Genomic DNA, 23,778 nt, shown 5'->3' with positions numbered 1-23,778 from the left:
TGAAAGCAGATTATTATTTATACAACCGAAGGAAACCGGCGACGTGCCCGTGTGAGTGAGCGGGTTTTCGCCGGTTGGATCATCCGTGGCTGTCGTCGGTCGGAAAACTCGCGGCCCCCTCGAGCGATATAATTGACGTATAAAGTGTCTGGGTCGCGGAGTTTCCAAGAACGCGACGATGAGCGGCGGCGTAGCAGCCCGGAGGTTGTATAAAAGCCGGGACGGGTCTCGACACGAGGATGAGAGAGAGCGGCGCGGCGTGCCGGCGAAGAAGCGGCTGCGGCTGTGGCGTCGAGAGGAGGAGTAGCCCGGCCTCTAACCATAATCTAGCATTATGTCGAGTGGTCTCTACGGTCGGAAGAAGCGGTTGGAAACGAGTTTGTTCGTTTCGGCGGATTATCCTGGCTGCGCGTCTCTCTCCCGGCCTCCGTACAAAGAGCGCGAGCATATTTTCACGGTTGAAATTCAACGTTCGAATCCGGGGACGACGTTACGCCGGCTTACCGGCGTGTATTCGTTTAATCTATTCAACGACCCGGGCACCGTGAACGACGACGATGCAAATCGATGGAACGACCGGGCAAGCAGGATAGCGAACGAAACGGCAGAAAACGCGAGAGACGAGCGAGAGAGAGAGAGAGAGAGAGCTGACACTATCTCTCTCCCTGCGAACGAGAACGTTCGTTCCTCTCCTGCTCTCCCGGTTTCTGCGCCTCGTCCTTTCCTACCGAGGACGCTAGGCGAGCGAGAGAGTTAATGAATTCCCGAACGGGCACCGGTTCGTAAGGTTTCCTCGGCGTGTACGTGTACCCACAAGCTGTCAGTCGTAAATAACTGCCGATCCCCTCGGTGTGGCTTCACCGAGCGCGGTCCGTCACGGGCATCTACCCGCCATTTCACGAATATCGAATTCCTTCGGGCAATTTTTGAATGATATTTGATAGTAGGGAATTCGTACGAGTGCACACCGGGTATTCCAGCAACCTCCCTCCCCCCCCCCACGCCCCCATCGCCGGTCCAGGCTTTGTCCAAATAAGTTCTACGAGCCGCGGAATATTACGCTGCCACCCCCACTCGCAATAAACGGCATCCCTACCCCCGCGTCGAACACGCTCGAAAAGTCTGATTGAGTTTCATACGGTAGCCGGTGATCGAGATTGTGTTACAGTCGCGCGTTCCTTCCCCGCATCGCATCGCTGCAACGCGCTCTGCATGCGCAGTTACAGGTGCCATTTTGATCCCGACCAACCAGCCTTCAAACCAACTAATTGATCGAGGCGAATCACATTTCTCGACCGGACCGACCGAAACGATGAATCGTTCGCCACCTGAAAACAAAAGCCGTTGAAGCTTTTGTTCTCCGAAAATAAAATCTTTGAAAGACGTTTAACATTACACCCACCGAGCTCTAAACAGATAGGGTAAAGTGCCCAAATATGAACCACTGTTTGTTGATGTCATTTTTACAAAAATTACCAGTTGTAGACGCATTTCCTCCCTACAAGATTCTGGGGTCAAGTTTGTTTAAAAATTAATACAGCTTTTTTGTGCTGTGTCATTTGCAGGTTCCAGCGAAAGGGGTTCTTAATATGGTACACCTTGAGTCCCTAATATGACACCTAGTGTCCTTGGAAGTGCCATATTGGGAACTCCACGTGGGCTGATAATACTAGCTATGTACTAACAAAGAGAAAATGAATTTCACCCCAAACCAACAGTTGGCAAACATTGATATAAATAAACTGAAACTACAGATATGTTGAAACATTTCAAAATCACCTTCCTCGAAAAAGATACAATCGAAAATCTAACCACAAAAATATTCAACACGTGGAGACACAACTGGCGGAGGATCGATATTAAAATCTATAGAATGGTGTAATGCACTGCACACTGTTCACCAAACATGGTAAACTATTGTTTGAGGATTTTCTCACTAGAGTGTGACTTCTCCTTCACAAGCTATAAGGTAGTGCCATAATGGGCGACTATACCATATTTGGGCACTTTACCCTACTACTACATTAGTATGGTTATTTTTCCGCTCGTAAGAAAAGTATTCACAACAATCACATTGATTGACATTGAAATAAACTTTATTTGAAAGTTAAAAAGAACCTAATAATATGTACTTGACTGAAGAAGTCATCAGTTCAAATTCAGTGTTCCAATATTTTATGGCGCCACTATGCGTCTCTTAAAGGAGTCGCCTGAAACTAGATTCGTAAAATTGAAGCTTTTTTGAACTTTTGCTCAGTATTTCTGCATTCGTCGTACGTTTTGTCGATGGATTGGCGACAATAACGCGCACGCTCGTTTTGAAAATCGTGGAAGGAAAAGGTCGGCGAGCGGAGGCGACGAGTGGTCCTTCACCCTTTTTTTCACACCTGAATTTTAAACTAAGGCCGGGCGCGTAAACGCGAAAGCCGCCTTTGAGCGAGGGTGGCGGGCGAGCGTTTTTCCCGGAGAAATACGAGCGCGGAAAACGTTTCCCCGGCGAGATCCGTGTCCGGCCGTGCAACCGTTGCATAAATATGAGGGAACTGCGCGAGGAGCGGAGCACACGGCGACATGAAAATGCGATGAAGGTTTCGCCGATGACAGAGAAGCGGTGGCGAGAGGATCTCGGGGGTGGAGAGCATGGGGGTGCGACGGGGTGCAGCGCGGGCTCGAATTTCTCATCGTGAGACACGGAGCGGGACAGGCGTCGCGAATTTCGGCCACGATGAAAATCGTCTGGTCGGAATTCCGTGTCGCGTTTGAAAAATTCAAACCCCCGCCTGCGAACCTTGTCCCTCTTATCACGAAATTCCTCCGCGTCCTGGCGAAAATAATTAAAATTCGAATCAGGATCGCCCGAGTAAAAGAGATAATTCGTTTCCGAGACCGAAGCGGAGGTTAAAGAGATGAAAGAGCTGCATTCGTCTTTTTCTGTAAATACCATCCCGACCTGAATATACCGGATCAAAGTCGCAAATTTGACTGTTGAAAAAATTATTTAAACATTGAAGAGAAATGATATTGCATACACGTTGAATAAATATGATACAGACGCTAACGATGTTTCCGGAAAATACTTATGAAACGAGCTGTTACGTGTAGACGCGTTCTTGTCTTTTCACCAAATATAAAATAATACATCAAGGGGTTTAGAGTCTAAAATTGTGAACATAATTTCCTGTTGAATCGGGAAGTGGACGAAAGTTGTAGGAGTATTTCTAACAGATTATGATCGGACGAGTGGCCACAAAGTATTGGAATTAATCCGTGTTTTCGCAACGACGAACGGGAGCGAATTTCCCACACGCCGCGCCGCGCCGCGAAGCCGTGGAACAATTACGCCGCATAAAATCTAGGATTGTGGTTCGCGTCGGGGGCCGTTGCATAAATATGAGGGTGCCTGGGCGAGAAACGGAACACCCGAAGACATGAAAATGCAATGAAGACTGTGGCCGGAGTCACGACTTCGTAAAGGAAGAAGGTTCGCCGAGTGAGCCCGAGAATTCGTCATCCGCGGGAACGAGGACGACGTCACGAATTTCAGTGGGAGAGGATATCTCGGGCGAGGATGTCCTCCTCGAGACAAAGCAACGCGGAGTCGCGCTAACGACGAAAGAAAGAAACTGATGATCGGAACGATTCAAAGAGCCGAACAAAGGTGACCAGATACGGGGAGCGGACTGTGAAATTATTTGAATTTTACGTCGTGCCGGCCGTTGAACGACCATCGTGTAGCAAGCCATTCTTCTCGTAATTGCAGTTTTAATCTGGCCAACGAGCCGGGAAACCCAGTTTTCCTCGTCGTGGAACTTTATTCAGTCTTTTTCGATTCCTCTCCGCGCGCGGCTTTTTCTTCTCGAGCAGACATTTTTCCGTGAAGAAACGCGGGGAGATCGCGGACGATTTTTTTCGGGGGCCACGTAATCGGCGATCATCGAATAGGAAAATTGTTTCCGGCCCGTGGAATCAATTACCAGCGGTAGTTAGCGGGTTTTCAATCTTGAAAGTCCTCGGGTTCGGAGCTCCTTCCGTGTTTCACCCTCTTCTGGCCGAAATCGCTGCGTCCATTCCGGTGACTTTCATTCGCCAGAGAAACCGGGAATGGAGAGAGAGGGAGAATCGTAGGTGAATCGCGAATTCTTTCGCCGTCGTGTTTCCGCAGTGCAAGACCAGCATGGGAGCACCGCCGCGTGAAAGAGATTGTGAAAAGAGGGCCGGGGCAGAGCCGGCGGCGAGCCGACCAAAGGGGAGAAAAAAATCCTTCCGGACCTGCCGAAAAATGCTTGCCCGGCGTCCTCTCTCCCCGACCGTGGAGATCGCAAAATGGGGAAATATCATTTTCTCGCTCAAATGTTTGAGTAGCCCCGGGAATGGGAGTCCCGTCTTTTCGCTACACCGCTTTTCGACCTTCCCGCTCTTTTTTTCGGGGCGGTGCACGCACGTTGCATCAACGAAGATTGTGCGCGGCCGGAGAGGAAAAGCACCAGGCGGAACACCGACCAACAGAGAAAACCGGACGGGGAAAAGAAAGAGAGAAAGAGAGATTGGGCCTGCACTTTAGCCCGATTAAATAGTACGGTCCTGGCTGGGTAGCTGGTAATTACGCAAAGTGGTCGGTGGTCCCTGGTTACTTCGCGTTTTCCGGCCTCTGCTTCCACTTTCCATCTCCCTAACCTCCCCCTTCACCCCCTTACCTTCGCCGCCTGATTCCTACGCGAGGAAAAACGAAATTTTCAAGTTCCATCGCTGCCCTTCACCACCATTCGCTGTCGTCGATGCGTATTCCCTGCAGCTGCTACAAGTTTGTCCACGGCAAACTTCAACGGCGATACCGGGCTGCAAACTCTTCGACGATAAATTGTATCCTTTTTTTTCTGTACGGTAAATAGACGGTTTAATCTCTTCACTGGCTAACTAAGAATGGAGTAGAACTCATAGACTCATCAATTACAACGTTCAAGATCAAATCATGTCTATAAACATTTGCATCTTATAAAAATCAAACTGATCCTATTATCTGACAATTCCAATTTCATTAATCGAAAATTAGACGAACTTTTTTACGTAATTAAGAAAGGTGAAATATCGCTTGACAGTCTTTTGCGTAATTTCGAAACAACTTTATGATTCCCGGTCCAAGGAAACTGAATTCCTGAGTCCCGTTCGCGCGGCAGTCGGGTAAATGACCCGGCCATTAACGGATCATAGGAATGCTTGTTCTACGCCGCCTTTTTCCGGCTGTGTTTATGCTTCTTGGCTGGGCATAAATCTTAGTACTTTACGATTTTCTATACATCACCGGTCTGCTTAATTACGAGCGTCCTGTCATCGTATCGATGATTATTTATACCGTGTGCATGCAGAGGTTTATTGCACGGCTGTGTCGTTGGCGGCCCCGAGGGTGTACCGAGCTAATGGTGTCCTGACGCGACGCTACGGGGCAAGAAGGTGTTTTATGATGTACATGTCAATCTCGACGCCATTACGAGGCAAGAAGCTTGCGACTCATCCGGGGATGTTCATCGCATATTTATTAAGTTAGGGAGCTTGGTCCCGTTTGATTTGTGAAAAATGCATCGAACCGGTCGTTCACCCGAGTAATCCTCCCTTTCGTTCGCTCGTGTAACACGATTCCGTCGATAATCGTAAAATCCCGATAGAGAGAACAGAGATCTCCATTGTCCGGACGTCGTTCGAGATGAAAAAGCATCGCTGGGGCCGAGGAGGCTCAAGAAATTGATTTGATTACGCGACTTCCTGTTCGTTTTGGAGGACTCGCGGGGACAGGATGCAACGGGGCCCGATTGACGCCGGGTACGAAGACGAATCACCCGGTCGGCCTCGATTACCAGGCGAAGATGCGTGATTCCATTTGCCTGCTGCGAATCGAAACCGCAGCTGGCCGTGGACCGCAGAGGATTGGCCACGAATCGGCGTCGATCGAATCGTTCGAATACGAATCGCATCTCGTGGCGTCAATAATCGCTTCGATAGCCCCCTCCCTCCTCTTCGCTCCTCTCTGCCTCGCGCATTTCTTTCGACCAAGGCGAAGTGTGTCCGCACGAAACTTGTCGAACCACAGCGCGTCTTGTCGTCGGCTACATTGTAATCTAGTGTACAGTGATCGCGTCCCATTAGGAGCAGATCGGCGCGAATCGTTCCCTTCCACGACGTGCCGGTATATCGATATTTAATGAGACGTTCCCACCAGGCGGAGATTATTGGACCGATCGCAGTCGAGTGATCGATCCAGCCACCGGTTGGATCGGCGCGAACAAGCGAGAGCATTTTTCCTGCGTTTAAGTGAACAATCTTCGCGAGTCTCCGGCTCTCTTCCGCCTCGATCTCTCCGTCTCTCTTTCTCTCGACTGGCTCGCTCTCTTTTTCTCGTGGCGCGTGTAATCGGCTCGGGCAAAAGCCCATTACACCAGATGGCTTTGTCACGCCACTGACACTGCCCGAGAATTAATAACCCTGCTATGCTCTCGACGGCCACCATACTCTTTCCTTCTCGTTCCACGCCGTCTCTCCTCCTCGCCCCTACTGCTTGTTCAGACCTCGCCCACCCTTCTTCAACCACCGAGCTCGCCCGTTTTGTACTCGGCCCGAAACAACTTCGCCGAATTATTTGTTCGACACGATTCGATACGCGCGTTTCTGTCGTATCTTATCTCCGATCTAACGCGGCTCCCTCGACGAGCTGCGAGTATAAGCAAGGAAACACGACAGGGTAAGACCGTTTCATTAGGGCGAGGCGTCGAGCTCTTTGTTACCGCTGTATCGACCGTCATGTAACCGGGACTCTGGCTCCGTTTCGAACTGTGTCTAGAAAATTGAGAAACGAATTTAGAATAAAAAGTCTGTAGCAAAAGAAATTATGGTTGTTCGTTAGATTTTGACTTGGATAAAGGACAAGTACCTATCGACCGGTTTCATATTTGTCATATGAATCCAATTCTTTCGCACAGTTCCCAGTGTAAAGTGTAAAGCACATAGCTGAAACGCTTATGGATAACGACGCCGTGGCTGCTTATTTGCTGGCATAACAGCGAACGATGCATAACTGCGTCCACCAGAACGATTTTATTAATATTTTCCTAGACTTTCCAATGTCTTTATACAGCGGTTAGGTAAGTGGCGCAATTACGATAGCTAGTTGTACTAGCCCTAACTGCGACAGTTATACCTAGCTCTATATATGAATCAATACACAAATTGTTACCCCCCATTATACTATAGAAAGCCTCTTTACCGAAGCGGTATGAAATCCTCCCTCGTTAATTTCTCGCTCGGCCGAAGTCATTTAATTTTATTTTATTCACGAGCAATTAGAAACGTTGATCACGTCGAGAACGAGTGACAAGATAAGTCACCTACTCGTTAAGGGGTTAATTAAAATCCGATAAGATCCGAAATAAGATACGAGGATGAACAGGGAATCCGCAAATCGAGCAAATTTATTTCTGGGTCAGGTTTAATCGAACGGGAATGAACAAGCCGAAGGAAAAGGAGCATGCACACCGGGGACGGATCAACGGGGAAAATAAGTTGGCGATTTTCTAGTTTGAAAAGCGAATGGAATGGAAGAATCGTTCAGGGGATTAGCGGATCGCCGATGGGGGGGGGGGGGTGGGAAAAAAAGAGGCCCGATAAAATCGACTGGCGAGTGTTTGCGAGAGCTCGCACGTGTGAGCGGAGTTAATGCAACTGCGCTCGTAGCGGCCGAGCCGCACTGTAGCAGCTCGTAATGCAGTTCTGCTTTTCGGAGCTTTCATACGCCCCCGCAACTCGTGTGTGTTCACGGAACCGTGCCGTGTACACATTACTGGTTTTCCCTGGTTACCGCGTATCGAGTGTATATCGCGTTCTCCTGCACGTAACCGCAATACTGTGGATCATTGTTTTCGAAAATACGGAAGAACAGCGCGGCGGCTGGTTTAGACCCCAGCAGCTAACATTTGCACGAAACAGTTTGCTGTTCCGCGTAAACAACCGTGTCTGTATTGATAGGAGGTTTTCGGGGCCAGACTTCGCTCTTAGTTTAATCAGACGATACCGGTGCGAAATCCAAACGGTCGCTAATCACCGCGAACAATCTGATCAAATAAATTTTAAAGTGGTCATCTAGTTCGGACTTAGACAGCCGAATACACTGAATATTCGGTAAAAGAACAATGAATATTCAGAGTACCAAGGTTCCTATTAAAAAATTAGCTTTAAAAATTCGATTGCCCATTGAACGTACCCAAGACGCCGTCCGATCAGATTTTGAGGGCCCTCGAAATGAGAATACCAGTGTTCATTGAACCGTGTTTCATTTTCTGGTTTAATGGCGAAGCCAGTCGTGGGGGTCTGCGGAATCATCGCCGGGTAAGATGAGCCGCGTCCCTGTCCCCTTACCGAAAATCCGTTTTTAATAAGGAGCCGGAGGAAAATATTTGAGTAAGAGCGGGGCCGTTTTGCGAGGAGACGCGTACCGAGTCCCGGGATAGTATAATAAATTCCCTTCCCCGCTCGGGATTAATCGTATCGAAGAGTCGGCTTCGGTGGATTAAAAGCTTTCCGTATTCTCGGCGATGCCGGCTGCTCCTTGAGAGAGTGAGAGAGTGAGAGAGAGAGAGAGAGAGAGAGAGAGAGAGAGAGAGAGAGAGAGAGACCAGACCGGGGGCACTCGCCTTTTCTGTCGAATTTAAGCCTGGACCGATCCGGCATGGCGGCAACGCGCATTTAAATTGATGGCTTCACGGTCCCTTGCATTTCGCGCTGCGTGTACTCGATATCTCTCCCTATCGTCTCCCCGTGTGCCCCTCCCACCTTCTGGGAGAGCTGGTGCTCTCCCACCGTGCCGCGGCTCTCCGAGCTTTATCCTATTAATCAATGCGCATAAATTGTTTTAAGGGAATCGTTACTGCCATTCAGACACGCCATATAATGTCGCCGGGGTTAATGTCGCGCGCGGAACAAGGGGGAACTGAGAGAGAGGGCGCTGCCGGATCGGAATCATTAGATGTAACGCGAAATAGACGCTGTTCCCGAGGATTTATCGTGCGGAAGCCGGGAATTCGGGGCTCTGCCCTCTCTCTCTCTCTCTCTCTCTCGAACACTCTCTCCACCCGGCTTTCTATTCGTATCGGCGCAACGAGAATCGACTTCGTGCCAGAGGGCTTAATCGAACACCCTAACCCGCACCCTGTGCCTCGCGCGAACCCTCCCACAACCCCGCAGCCGCACTGACGCCGAACAGACTGCACCGGCGAGGCTCTGTCCGCGTGAAATTTACGAGTGTCGATGGGGAAAGCCTTAATGCCAATGGCTCCACCGGAACGGCTTTACTGGAAACACCGGTAGTTGGCCAAGGTAACGCCTCCTTCACCGCTACCCTGATTTTCTTTGTCCCCGCGCTTGTACCCCGGGCAAGCATACTCGCGAATCGCTGCACCCTTCCGTCTATGCGACACCCTTTTCACCACTGATCGGACTGGGAGAAGTGGCCAATCGATCTCATGGGAACTGTTTCAATGATATAAATGCATCGCAGCCTCGCGATGAAAGTGAAAAACTGATTTTGAACGAATTCAGACATTATTTCAACATCAGTCTAAAAATATTTTCAAACCGCAGGACTTCAATTTCCCCGCAGACATGCAACTCCTGATTCACCGATTCCGCCTCGCGGAGTAAGTGTGCCCTTCGCAGGGGATGTAGATGGCCGCCTAGAGACTCTATGAAATTAACGCACGTGCGTGGGTGATATTTCAAAAGCAGTCGACGCCCTTCCTGGTTTTCAGTAGACGCTTCCGGGGATAGCGGCGAGGCTAAACGGAAGGAGACCCGCATAATGTCGCACGTAGGAAGCGAATAAGTAACCGAGCACGCGGCAGGAGACGCGAGCAACATTTTTCAAAGGCTGCGGAGAGGACGGAGAACAGAAGGGGTGTGGGTCGAAGGTGGCTTAACTCGCGTTATTCTCATCGTCACCGGAGCAAACGACTGGCTTCTCGAAGGTGGTTTCTTTCTCTCAGACTGTGCACACACTCGCAGCCCCTTTTTTTCCGGCTGCGGATTCGCAGAGGCCTGGCTCCGGTGGCTGGTGGCGTCCCGACGGAAATCTTGCGGGGGTGGATGGCGGCCGACGGCGATAGAAACGGGAGAAAACGGAGAATCTTCCGACACGAGTGGCTCAGGGGGTAGAGGCTCGTTTTCTCACTCGTATATCCAGCTTTATCCGGTCGGTCGTCCGGCTCCCCGAGATTTATCGGCGATACCGTTTTGCCGGGCGCACAGCGTCACGCACGCGGTAATAACGAATAATGCCGAGCAGTTAGAGGGCCTGCCCTTCCCGTTCTTAAGTGAAAAGTGAGCCCTCGTTCCGTGGAGTAGATCCCTAAGCCGGGCTCGGGCACGCCGAACACGCCGGGGAAAGGAGAGAGCGAAGGAAGCACGGGCGGGGAGTGAGTTTTCTAAAAGGGGTCGAATAATACAATCGTTACGCTGCCTCTTGTCCTTTTCGCGGCGTTTCCTCGCCTCTCCGGTAAAATATTTCACGTAACCGTGGCGATGCCGCGCTCCACCCGTCTCGTTTGTATCAATTTATATGCGTTCGCTCTCTCGGCGCACTCGTGGCTCCCCTTTTTCCACTCCGAACCCCCCCCCCTCCGTCTCTCTTACTCTTTCCCGCGACTCCGTTCCGTTAGCACGTTTCTACTTTTCTTTTCCCTTTTTTCTTTTTTAACAATCGCGCTCGGCCACGTTCTTCTCTCTATCATCGATCTCAACTCCTCCGGAAAACGAGCGAGAGGCGGCCTCCGGTTGAAAGGCTATAATAAGAGAAAAGGAAAACTCGGGACAATGGACGCGCCACGCCGCGCCGCGCCGAGCGTGCGCGAACGCTCTCTTGCAACCGGCCGGGTTTAATTATTTTATCTCGCGAGACGGAAACGTCGTGTGTTCTTTTAATTGTTTCTCTGTCCCGCCTTCAGTCTTCCGCACGGGCTGGCTCGATTCTATTTATTTTCCTCGACGATGCCCGCCGAGCTGTGCGCCACGCTCGACCACTCTGGAACTCCAGGTATTCGCCATCGACGGCGAGAACGATCTTTCGGTACGCTGCACGTTCCTTTCCCTCTAACCTCTTTCCTTTTTCGTTGCTTCTTTTTCCTTTCTTCCTTCCTGCCTCGTCGCCACTATTCTCCCTCACTTTCTTCCTCTCCTCCTTTACTCCCTTTCTTCACCCCTTGCGAAATCATCAGCTCCACACGGTATTCGCTCCTAAGTATTGTATGTTCTCTCACCCGCTTCCTCTCGCGACGCGAACAACCCGCCCGTCTCGTTTGTTTCCAGCTCAAACAACGCGGATAACGCGGCCAGACCTCGCCGCGCCGGTCCTCCATTTCGCGCGAATTTTCGCCTCGCCTAGACAAATTTCTAACGGACCGCTGAGCTCGACAACGGCGCGTCTCGTTAGCTTCGTTATTGGAAGACACAGTAGTCTAATCCTAACGAAAATGTCACTTGGAACGTACAAAATCTTTGGTGTTCTTCGAATCTTCACGCTTCCGCCACCGTCAGCCTGCCAAGGGAACTTTCCCACCTTCAAAAGTAACGATTAAATTACGTTTCAGCAGGTAGCTTGCTGATAATGCAGAAATATTTAACGATCCGCCTTCATCTCGTTTTACCGCATCGTAACAAAAAATTGCATTATTCCAATTTTGCAATTTTGTATGTATTTTGGTTATAAGGCGTTGCCTGTGCGTCATGGGGTTCCAAAAACCAATGAACAACCTGATAAGCGATTGGATAAAGCTGAACAGGTGCAAACTCGTTTCCGAGCAAACCGAAACGCAGTGTGGTCCCGCGAGAGGGTTGAAAGAGCAATAGGTCGAATAAATCTGAGCTTTTCTGTTTCGTTAAGTAAACTGGTTCGATTCCGTGGAATTTGTATGGTCGGGCAGCGAACGTGCGGCCGATACCAAAATCGTCCGGGCGACGTGAAATATTTTTCTAATTCGGCGGGTCAGGTTCGATTCTGGTCGCGCGGCAGCATTTCGTTTCGAGGGGTAGGTAGAGGCGAGCGGTGTAATAACACATTTCGGGATTGTTCGATGTCCAGGACGGCGGAGGACGATAAAAAAAGGTTAAAACGCGTTCTGTCCGAGCCAGAAACGCTCCACTACGATAATCGAGTGCAGCACTTTGCAGTTTTCATCTGTGCCGCCTGCAATAACATTCGATTTCTGATATGTACGGTCCTGGGGCTCGGGCCGAGTGCCGGTGGCGGTGGCGGCATGCATCGTTGTCGTCCGGCGAATTCTTTCCTTCTCTTGGATCCTGCAATCGTATTTTCAGACTGTCGATTTCGTCTCGGGCTGCTCGATGAAAGGACCGTGCACTCGAGCGAATACTTTCGCGAGCCTTTCCGGGCCAAGCAGTCGAGCAAAAGGGGAACAACCTCCAATCGATCGATTAAACCCTTTACTTTAAATCTTTCTACGTAGTCAAAATTCTATTCGTTCAACCAGATTACAACTGTGTCACTCCCATGCTTCAGACAAACGACGAAATGCTAGTTTAATTCACTACTCATGGTCTTACGTTAAATTATTAGTTGATGGGTCTTGATTAACCATAGGTATTTTTTTATTCAAAGGCGAAATGAAGCTTACAGTTGGATTCGTTGTTGTTGGTCGTTTGCAGCGGCCGCAATTTCGCGTCGAGCGTAATCGAGCAAAACGCCCGGGGGCCGAGGCGCGCGTACAAACCAGGAAGCCGCCGTGCGATCAAACTTTATGTTCCACTTAGATTCTCCATAGCTTCCGCTGGTCGACGCGTCGCGGCTCCAAACACGTCATCGCCGTTGCCGGGCACGTCTAGGAATGCGTTGGTCGCGCGTCGATATTATACATGGGGGCGAGCTTCGATCGTTTCTCCGCGTTCGAGAGAGCGAGAGGGAGAAATGAGGAGGTGCGAAACTCCGATAGAGAGCAAACATCAAGAACGCCGCGGGTGAAAATAGAAGGCTGCAACGAAAGCATCAGCTCCGAAGGGAGTGGAGAGGGGTGCACTGGAAGAGCCGGTATATACCGATGCACGCGAAAATGTCAAGCGCAATTTCTGAAATTCCATCGTGTCGCTTCCCCCTGCCACTCAAATGCCGCGCTACACCCCTCCGCGTCCTCCTTTCGCCCCTTGTCCGCCAATCTGTAAGAGAATTTCACCCCTACCCCCGAAGCCCCGTCTTCGTTCGAACGCTGTCTTGCTTTCGCCGCCATTCTAGCCTGCTCGAAAGTATATCGAGGGTAAATGTTGCTCGTGGCGCGATTTCTAACGTTCGGAAATTTCGGAAACCGATCGCAGTCGGGTCCGAGAGCCTCCAGAAGTGCTCACCACAAAGTTACTCCCTCGATCCCCACGAAATTTATGTGCAATATCAGTTTTCCAACTGGGAGAGTAGCCCTACTGATTTAGAGGAGCAAACTGATTTTTAAGATACTACACGCAGCCGCAAGTTTGAGAGCCATCTCCTCTCTTTGAATACGAACGATAGGGGTGAACGATAGGGTACATTATACGCAAGTTTCATCAAAATTGAAGGGGGCCACTCAGGAAACGCCCCTCCGGGATTCTCCTCTTTGAAATGCACAATCAGGCCCATTGTTTCCTATCGAAGTCCCGTGTCTTTCACTGAACCCCTTCGTTCGAGATCTTTTTCACTGTTACCCTCGTCAAAACTACCCTGTTTTTTGATAATTTGCTGCAGACAGGAAGATTTCTAGTTGCTAGTAGCCGTGTTTGCCCTAACGATTAAACATTGTTAATAATCCATTCGTATCAACCTTTTATAAATGCGACACTTAACAGAGGGCTCAAGAGAAAAAATAATTGGTGAACTCGTAGTTTCTATTTTTACGCAACATACTAGTACATATAAGGGAGTGCACTTGCAGATGTCGATAATGATTTAAATTTCGGAGTTTCGTGCATCCGTGGGATGTGAAAAGCGCATCTTTCTAATTGACAGAATAAGTTTGTGTAAAGCGACCGATGTAAATTGGACGCGGACAAAAGGCTTCTGGTAGAGTGTGCAGACAACGATCACGTCGGATTGTGATTCGTGTAGGTCGCATAAGTCCACGGCGACAGTGAATGCGGGGCGACAGCGTCCTCCCCGTGCGAAAATAAAATTTAGTCGCAATACATCTCTGCTCGGAGCTCCTCTTTATTCCGTTCCATCTTGTTCCGTGACGTGACCCCGTTCCCGATTGTCCTCTCGCAGCGTTCCGCCGCGGTGCACGTGCGCGTCTGGCAGCTTGCATTCCGTGACGTGCATATATGCGACGGTGCATCGGAAGGAAGCGACCGTAGCCGAGGGTGGCGCGTCGGGCGTTCTCGACGAAGACACGCGTTACATCCGCGGGACTGAGAAAATCGCGAATGGCAGCGCGAGAGAGAGAGACAGACACAGTTAGAAAAAGACACCATTCACAATGGGACATTTGCTCGTTCCAAAATGATTTTCGTAATTTTATTGCTTCGACGCGTGACTTCTGTGACCAAGCACCAGCTCCCAAAATAATCAGCAATGCTCTTCGCTGATTACCATATAAGATCTTCCAATCCACTCGCCAAGGATTTCTCTTAACTTCATTTTTGTCGAACTACTTTCGGGAGCCATTTGTTTCACGCGTATGAAACTCGATATGACCAGGAACACTATTTGTTATTGGTCTTATCGTTCGTGTAAGCTTATCAATGGATTTTCGTATAAATTCAAAACGAATGTCCTCCTGGGATGATAATATGTTTCTGGTAATAATTGCTATTAATAGCATCCAATATTTTACTCCGATATGTACTTACAGGTAGACTGCGGATTTTACACGTTTACAACAAAATGCCGCAATGCAATACAAAACAGTATAAACCTTTTAGTTTCACTAGCAATTTCACATTTTGAGCCGACATCGATACAGAGGCATTTCAAAATATTCAGAATAAAAGATTGTACGAGTTTTACCTTGACCAAGTTCGACAAAAGTGAACTGTGGCCGATTTCGTCGAACACTATGCGTCACGACGAGTGTAATAGTAATCCGTGGGTTCTCGCATGCACCGAACAAAGCTGCTGTGTTCTCATGCGCATGCACGCGTCCGCACGCACGTCCCTCACGTTTATCGGGACCCGGAACAATTCATTTGCAGGGTTGCTCAAAGAAAATCGGCGATCGCGGCCGGCAATTACGCGTCCTTTGTGCATGCCACGGCGACGGTAATTCTTAAGCTCGCCGGGTTATTATACTCCGCGGCGAGGAAAAAGAGAGAAAGGGCGAGCACGAGGGAAATGAGTAACTACAAGTTCGAGCGGCTTTAAGCGATTGTCGGTGGACACGGAATTTGTCAGGCGGTCGATGAAACTGTCAACGGGGTTTAACTGTCGAAGATCCGAGCACTTCATACACACCACGGCGCACTGTGGCTTTTCTAGCTATTGCGTTCGTTGAATAATACCGTTGCGAATTAAGGTGGGCTTGCCAAAGGGTTTGGATGGAAAGGTTTGGAAATGGGATTGGATCTGAACCAATAAGGATTATCTCTAGACCAAAAAATACAATTTTAATGATTAATCTCACTATTCTTAGAAAACCTTTACTTAACCTATACTTTTTCGGTTAAACTTCACCTTGCGTAACCAGAAATGTGTTTACGTTTTCCTTATACATATAATTCACGAATGCGACATCACACATGAATATCATTTGAGCAACTATTTTTGGGAATGTACAAGGATTAAAATTAATCTCTTTTGTGTATGAAGTGTACATTTTTGAAAAAATATATCCAAGCCAAACAGGAATTGCGAACCAGTTAATTGAAAACGGTAAAATCAATTTCGGTCTAGCATTGACTCTTCTGGCTAGAAAGGGTATAAAGTGCTTAAAAATTTTGGGAAAAAAGTAGAGGAGAGCTAGAGTATGAAATACGTGTTCGACAGTATTGGCGCTATCGAGCGGCCGTGGAATAATGAACTCGTGCAGCTGTGGAGCCAGTATTTTCAGCCATTAAATGGGTAGAAAATCGGCGGGCGTTTTCGTCGCTGTAAAACCGCAGTGTCGTACAGGAAATTCCAGGCTAATCCGACCACCGACGAAACAAAACTCGTCATGGGGGCGGGAGAGGAGGCCGACGCAGACGCCTAAAACAGTGGCGCACGAGGTCGACCGGGTAACACGCGAATATGCAATTATTTTTAATTGCACGGGGGAGCGATCGCATCCGGGGTTTCCGCGGCCGCATTAAAATGCGTCTGGGTGTAAAATTGAAACCTGCAAATCCGTCGATCCGCGCGTACACGGGCCCCGGACCTCTGTCCGCCGCGCCGCGCCGATTCGATAATGTGATTTTCAACAAATAATTTCGTGTAGGTCGACCCCTAGTCGGTTTCGTGTCTGGAACACAAGGCTTCCGCACGCCTGACGAGACTCGCGGAGGGTCTGCCCGATCATTAACGCATTTTGTGACGGGCATCATCGCGAAATCGCGGTGTGCAACCGATCGCCGCGTGCAGAGAGGTAATTATTGCTCGATCCTCGCTGGGAACGCACGCGTTCAAAGAATTTCAAGCGACCAATCTGCACGATAAACTCAATTCTTCCTTCATGGATTTATGATTTAGGGTACGACACTACCTATCAATTTTTTTTGGTGAAAATTTCTCGAAAATCGGAGATTCACCGAGGATGGCGGATTGAAGCGACTAACCAGCGAGATGGAATCAAGGTTCGGCAGAACTTTTCGACAGTCGAGCTCATCGCAGATCACGAATTCCAAGTGCGAAACGTGGAACCGTTGAACGGGGCGGCGTTTTCCGGAGATCGGTTCGCGAATCGAAACGGAGCAAGACGATGCAGCGAGGAGATAAGCGGGTTCTTAGAATTTCACCGCGTTCGAAGCCGCGTCGGGAATGCGTTCCCTTCGCGAGCGGACTAGAGAGTCTCGATTACCGATCTTCAAAAATCCGCAAGCTAGTCGGGTCCGCGGCGGTGGTTTCCAAGGAATCGTATTCAACGCCGGAAAAATCGGTCGGCGGAGATTACGCCTGTGGCTCTCTCTCCCTCTCTCTTCGTGCGACCATCCAATTGTATCGGATGCGAGGAACGCTTAGGCTCCACTTACCTTCGAGAGGCTGTTTCGCCACGCGATGCACTTCCGAGATGGGAATCGCGTTGTCATCGGGTTTATCGCAATTATCGTGGCGCTTGTGCAAATACGCGCGAGCGTACGCGTCCGTGGGAATGTAATTAGCTCTGGACTGCCATGCCGTGGCAAACAATAACCGCTGCGAACAGAGGAAAGTGTGTGGGGTACGGGCGAATCCGAGATTTTTCCAGATACCCTCGATAACGATGCGCCTACCCGGTGTATGTCGTTTCGCTTCCATTAAATGAACGTCAACGAGTTTTATTTCAATTATTCCGGGGCGAGAAACGTACAATCTACCGTCTAGTCTGGTCTCTTATTCGCGTTCTTTCGCGCAACTGAACTCGATACGCTCGAAAAAGCCCCTAGCGAATGCAGCTACTACTTTAGATTTCCAGCGGAATCATCTCTCCTTCAAAATTCTTCCTTCGTTGAGAAGATTGCGGATCCAATTTTCAGAAACAGTCTAATCAATCAACCTATTGTGATAACATAATACTGAACATAGATCGTAAGAAAAAGAATTCAACTGCAAAGCGAAGATGAGTAAATTATCGAGGGTTAAAAATAGTGTTCACCGATAGTTAATTCGGGGAACCAGGCGTCTCTGAAAGTAGACGAGAAAGCAGGTGACAGTGACAGACCAGATAGATCTCGAAGTCACTCGAGAAATCAGCGGAGCGGAAACCGCAAGTACACTTTTAGCGGCTAGCGCGGCCTGGTTTTGGCAGAGGTATATTTGCTGGATGAGGGAGGCGAGGGGAGGAGTAAGGGGCGGATAACGCCGGTGCGTCGATGAAAGGAGAATCGTGCACGGTCGATTCTATTCACGCGATGAACGCGCGCGGGTACAAGGTTAGACGAGATAAGCATCGTCGGATTAATTATGCGTAATGCGTCGGACGTGGGTCCGCGTACGTGCGTTTGCGAGGCGCGCGCGCGCGCACGAAGACCATGCTCGCTCCGCTGCCGACTAACGCATTCAATTATCATTGTTGCTCCGAGAGTTTACAGATGTTTCCGCGATAATCACGCTGCTGGCCGATTGCACGTTTATCCTGCCGGCCCGTATTAACCGCCATTGAATGGCAACGGTAACGGGAGAGGACCCGGTGCACGCCACTCGGGCTAATGCGATGCCGACGCCGACGCCATTGCCGAGGCTACGATCGAAACAAATGTGACGATACGAGTCGCTGATTCCGACACGCGACTTAATTACGATAGATTTGGGGTAGACAGAAAAACTTGCACGAATCTGTTGATACCATTCTAGATTTCTTCGTTGTCAGTCGCCCTAAAATGAACCTAGACTTCGGTTGATTTTGTGAGACAACTTTAGACTGTTGAAAGGAATGTTCACGGTCACTGATGCGCTCGATCGGGTTTGCACTAAAAATTGGCAGTCCCTCTGCAACTGAAGGGGTGGATAGACTGCACTGGGAGCTCATGCGAGCCTTAGAGTCTGACTTCTAGCTCCAAAGTGCTGGACCCTGACGGACACCTTCTCTTTGATGGACACCCTGCCCTTCTTCTCTTCTTTCTACTTTCATCTTACCAAATTTCCTATTCCTCGTACCTCTCCCGTCCCAAGATCCTCTCCTTTCCTAATCCCTTTTCTATGTAGATTCTTCCTTAGAACGTTCCCTTCCCTAGACCCATAACCCATACCAACAGAGCCTCACGACTTTTAGTAGTTCCATTTTCAGAACATAGAAAATTGCTAACACTAATTTCTTCTCCAATCCCAAACCCTTCGCTATATCAGTGAACGGCACTACACCTCATAAATGGGTCATAATTTTCAAGTATTCGCGAGTAAAGTACGGCACCCAAATTCACGCACACGGGTTTGCCTCGCTCCGGGAGCTATCTCTATAAAGGATTGACACTCGTTCTAGTTTCGGAAGTAACGTGAAAGGCGCTCGAAGGCCTTGACGTACAATTTTGCCGGCAAGAAACGAATGTATGACTGTGCACCGTGGAACGGAAATAAATAGTTGGGAGTTTCTGCTAGGATTCCGGTTGCAGGGAGCGGGCGGAGGGAAACACGGTATTGGCGTTGCCTCGCTCTATTTCCGTCCCTCTGTTTTTCGGAGCCCTTTTTCTCTTTGCCGGGGCTTCGTTTCGCTTTCTATGCTCCTTCTCCGTCGCTCCAGTCATCGGTCCGAATGTTTCCATTCGACGGCACCCCATTGTGCGGCGCCCGGTAAATGCCGAAACGCTGATGCGAAAACTGTTTTCCTTTTTTGCCTTCGTTAACCCACATTCACGGTTCGGTTTGGTTTGGTTGAACCTGCGTCTCTGGAACACACACACATGCACGCCCGCGTGTTGTGTTGCTGTTGCACGCCCTCGCGAGCCCTTTCGCGCTCGTTTACCTTGTTCGGCCTGTGAGCCGAGCCGATTTGTTGTGTTTACCGACAATAGCACACAATTACCCCTTTCGCGTGCGGCGCGGAACTTGCTGCTGCTGCGGCAGCAAAAACGAAAACAGGAAAGAAAGGGCGGATGCATACGCCGAATCAAATTTGTCGGGACGGGCGTTTTGTCATGGGGCCGCCTCCTCGCAAAAATCCACGACGAGACGCCGTCATCGCCGAGCGTGGAGAGCAGGTGCGCCAGTTGGATTAGGTGGGAAATCGCGCGGATAACATGTTTTCCTTCGGTAATACCGTCCGACAAAGGGATTTCGCGAGGACGCGACTGACATCGAGTTTAAATCTCCCCGGAAAAAAACGCGTGCACAGTGTCGGACGCTCGTAAACATGGCCCGGTCGGGCTGGCGGCGCGATGATCCGCCGGATCACCGAATTTAGAAACGGTTTTGTCCGGCTACCAATTTTTTCAGGGCTCGAGACCGTAACATTTCAAATGAATACGGTCCGCAAAGACAGACATGCATTTTGCTGCACTCGTGTACACCTGTACTTGTATTTGATAAGATACTGGCGACACAATATTAAAAAACCTGCGCAGACTGCTTCAAGCTCGACTAGACGCAATCGCTGAAAGCAGATATACGAAAAACTGGAAATAAGACTGGAAATTGCGTTTTACATTCGTAATTCAGTAAGTGCATTCGTTATGGCAGCGGGGCCGGGATCAAGATATCACGGCCGGCATTCGTTAACCGGAACGAATCAAGGGAGGCGCATACCGGCGTGCGAAAATATTCGCGCAGCAATCGGGGAACACGATCAAAAAATTCTTAAGCTATTCCTCGCATCGCGTCGCGTCGTCGCGTTCAGGCGAATCGAGTCGAGTCGAGTCGCGTCGCGTCGGTCGCGGTAGTAATTACTCTGACCCCCTAACGATGCGGTTTATTTTGTTTTCCAGGCGTAGTCGGAGCTCGGAACTTCACGATGGAGTGCCGCAAGGGTCGACGGAAAGGTCTACTCAGTGGCCTGGTGTTTGCGTGGCTCCTAACCAGCGGTTGTACCGTAGCGGCGCGAAATATAGGTAAGTGCGAAAGTATTTACGATAGCAGTGCGCGCCGATTCCTCCTTTGCAACCTGTCCGCGGGCCCTCTGGCTCTGTCCTTGTGCCAATTAAGCCTCCGTGCAACACCATGCGCGCGAGGGAACTACGCGCCAATATTTACGTGCTGCACGAGGCGAGCGTGTTCGTGCTCGGTGCAAAAATTATTCCCCAGCCCCAGAGAGAGAGAGAGAGAAAGAGGCCCCGAACGCGCATTCCCACTACCGCGATTCTACATCGAAGGCATTTTGGATGGAGTTGAGGGTGCTCGTGTTCGCTGCTTCTACTTTGTATACCTTCTTTTGGCCGGCCGATGGTAATTGGTAACGAGCCTGGCGAGAGATGGAAATTCGCTTCTTGTCGATTTCGGAATGCCAAGTGCTCTTTTACCGCTCCTGTGTACTAAGAACTAGACTACGGAACTTTCTTCGGGCCTTTGATGGTAAAAACGTCTCAGACGACTTTGACTCCATGCGCAGACTGCAAAGACTACCTTTGCAAACGAGGTTCACCGCCTAAGCTTCGGAATCGCCGACCTCGTCCACAGCAAATTATATCTATACTTTCATATCTGGATTGTCTTGGTTCGGACATCTCAGTCGCAAATGACAATGGTCTCTTTTGATCTACACTGTTGTCTACACTGTTGCTGATTTAGCTGCTTTATCATTTATGACAAACTGATCGTGTTTTATATGCGTCATGAGAAACTGTAAAAACTGAGGACAAAGACTGATGGAGCTGTGGTCTTGCGGATGCGCTGGTAAACGAGCGTGAAAAGTGTGCTAGCCAGGACAGGCCCTCAGTCAGAAAGTTTCGACACAATGGTATCCGATAGTCTGATACGCAGACAACGCGTCGCGTTTCCGAGCAGCGGTTTGGCCGATAGCGGAGGACAGTGGACGCCAGATCAACGCGTTGCATATCCGGTCGGGTCGAAACCGCAGCTCACGGGTCGATCGTTGAAACATTTATAGAGAAGCAAACACACGGTGTGTTTAATAAAGAGGATGGAAGTAGCTGAACATGTGTACACTGCCGCTGAATTCTGCTATCGCGGTGAAGATCGTCCTTCGAACCCCTCGAGAGACCCTCCACGACCGAGCGAGGAGGACTGTGCGCGGGTACGAGCTTAGCCGGTCGATTGTGTGCGCAGGGTTAGGCCGAGAATTAACTCATTCTCCACGCTAATTGATTTAGGCGAAGCCGCGTGTGAAGTGATATTGTTGCGGGAAGAATCGACGCCCGGCTGTTCCTCGAGCCGCGGTGTAATTAAAGGCCAAACAGCCATCGCGCGGGTCTTTGGTCAAATATTTGGAAATGTTTTGTGGCAGATGCAGGCCCTCGAGTAGCTTGTTTAGTCGCTATGCCTTGGTCGAGGGTACGAAATGTTTGCTCGACGAGGGTGGTTCCTTGGAGCTGCACCCCCTCCATTGTAAAACTCGACGGAAGTACCTGCTACGCGTCTGACAACGTGCATAGCAACGTCTGAGTTAACTAGAGGTAGCCAAAAGAGTTCCCACTGCTTCCAGATTTTGTCCTTATCGTAACTTCTGTGACTATTGTTCTCTGTCCCTGTCTTTCGTTTTTACAGTTTAGATTCTTCTTTGGTTGCCTTAGTTGGATAAATAATTAAATGCACCCCCTGCCAGTGGCAAAGCTTGCAGAGGGTTAATATTACAAAGTGAGTTCAGGTTCGCAGGATCGGGTTAAAGACGGCGCAGGATCTTGGAAGACCTTTCCTCGGGGTTGTACCGAAGTGGTGCGCTGGAACAATACTCGGGGGGTGGTATTCCACGCATGAACACACGAAACGGTCCAGCAAAAAGGGTAGAGATTCGGCTGGCTGCGCAACCGAGCCGAAGTTCAGGAACGCGTGTTACATACACGCCGGAGCGGAACCGAGCATTAACGAGCGGCAGTCTCAAGAGCGATTTCGAGTTGTGAAGGGTCGCGGAAGGAGACCGGGGCCAAGGGGAGAGAAGAGTTCCTCTATTCCTTCGCGATTATCGCACACTTCGGTGCGCCTAATCCGCGCAGCCGGGTCCCTCCTCGCGTTTCCATCGTTCCCGAGCCCTTCTTCGAAAGCGAAAGAGAGAGAGAGAGAGAGAGAGAGAGAGAGAGAGACTTGGTTCGACTCCGGCTGGTTGGTATCGGTCCCCTTCTCGCGCAAGTCGAACGTGTTTGCCAGGAAAACCGCGCGAACTCGTGCCGGATAGATAAATCAAAATCGGCCGGCATTGTGTGGCGTGCGATCGACGGCTCAGACGGCTTTGGCCGCGTCTTTGATTCCGTCCCGACCCGGAGAAAAATGGAAGAAACTAGATAAAGGGCTGAGAGTGATCGTGACGTGACCGTTCCCGGCAGGCTCTATCCTTTATTTACCTCACCCGCGCGATGTTATTCGAGTGACTCTGAAAAATTCCCAGTGAAGATTCTAACGAGATTCCCGTCCTAACTATAGAATACCTGCAACAAATAGTTCTCATTAGCGACGTCGCTAATGTAGGTACTTTGCAGTATTCATGAGAGTAATCGGAACGATGTAAAATTCATAGCTGAACAGTTAGGACACGTCAGCCCGCGGTATCGCGCACGTATGTATTTAAATAACATTATCGATAACTTGTGTCTCCGCGGCGAGAAACGATTACAACTAATCGGTCGATGCGTTATTACAGGCCGAGTCGATACGGTGCCTCGAATCGTAAACGAATAATCCGCTCGATCAAGACCTCCGGACGAAGTTTAAGCAACGGTAGATACCGCGTCGGGCAAGACATTTATTCCCGACAGGTCGTGGCGTACGTCTTACTCGAGTAGAAATACTCTTTGCAGCTGTGGACCACCTGGGACACCGATCACGGAGTATCCTCCGTTGCTCCTCCTCTGCTTCTCTCTCTCTCTCTCTCTCTCTCTCTCTCTCTCTTTCTTTCTCGCTTCTCTTGGTATCGACGAAGATTTATATACGCGCGGCAGCGAGACGGGGACGGGGGCAGCGGTGAGCAATTTACAGCCAGCACTTAGGTCGCGGCGGCGCGTTCTGCGCAATTAATATTTATGTAGGATAGATCGGTAATCCTATTATACACTCGGCACAAT

General features: G+C 49.7%; 1 protein-coding gene across 10 annotated transcripts in view; it reads left to right on the top strand.

Annotated features, from left to right (window-relative positions):
- LOC143208633 (latrophilin Cirl) overlaps window positions 1–23,778 on the top strand; it is a 427,202-nt gene that overhangs the window by 141,373 nt on the left and 262,051 nt on the right. For all 10 annotated transcript variants that reach the window (XM_076423213.1, XM_076423211.1, XM_076423207.1 and 7 more), the window contains one exon: window positions 20,536–20,658. In XM_076423213.1, the coding sequence (XP_076279328.1) occupies window positions 20,562–20,658 (97 nt within the window). In that variant the 5' untranslated portion in view covers window positions 20,536–20,561. The remainder of the gene's footprint in view (window positions 1–20,535; window positions 20,659–23,778) is intronic.

Source organism: Lasioglossum baleicum, chromosome 5, assembly GCF_051020765.1.
Source record: "Lasioglossum baleicum chromosome 5, iyLasBale1, whole genome shotgun sequence".
Lineage (NCBI taxonomy): Eukaryota > Metazoa > Arthropoda > Insecta > Hymenoptera > Halictidae > Lasioglossum > Lasioglossum baleicum.
The sequence above is the reverse complement of the archived record's forward strand: the minus strand, read 5'-3'. Positions and strand labels throughout refer to the sequence as shown.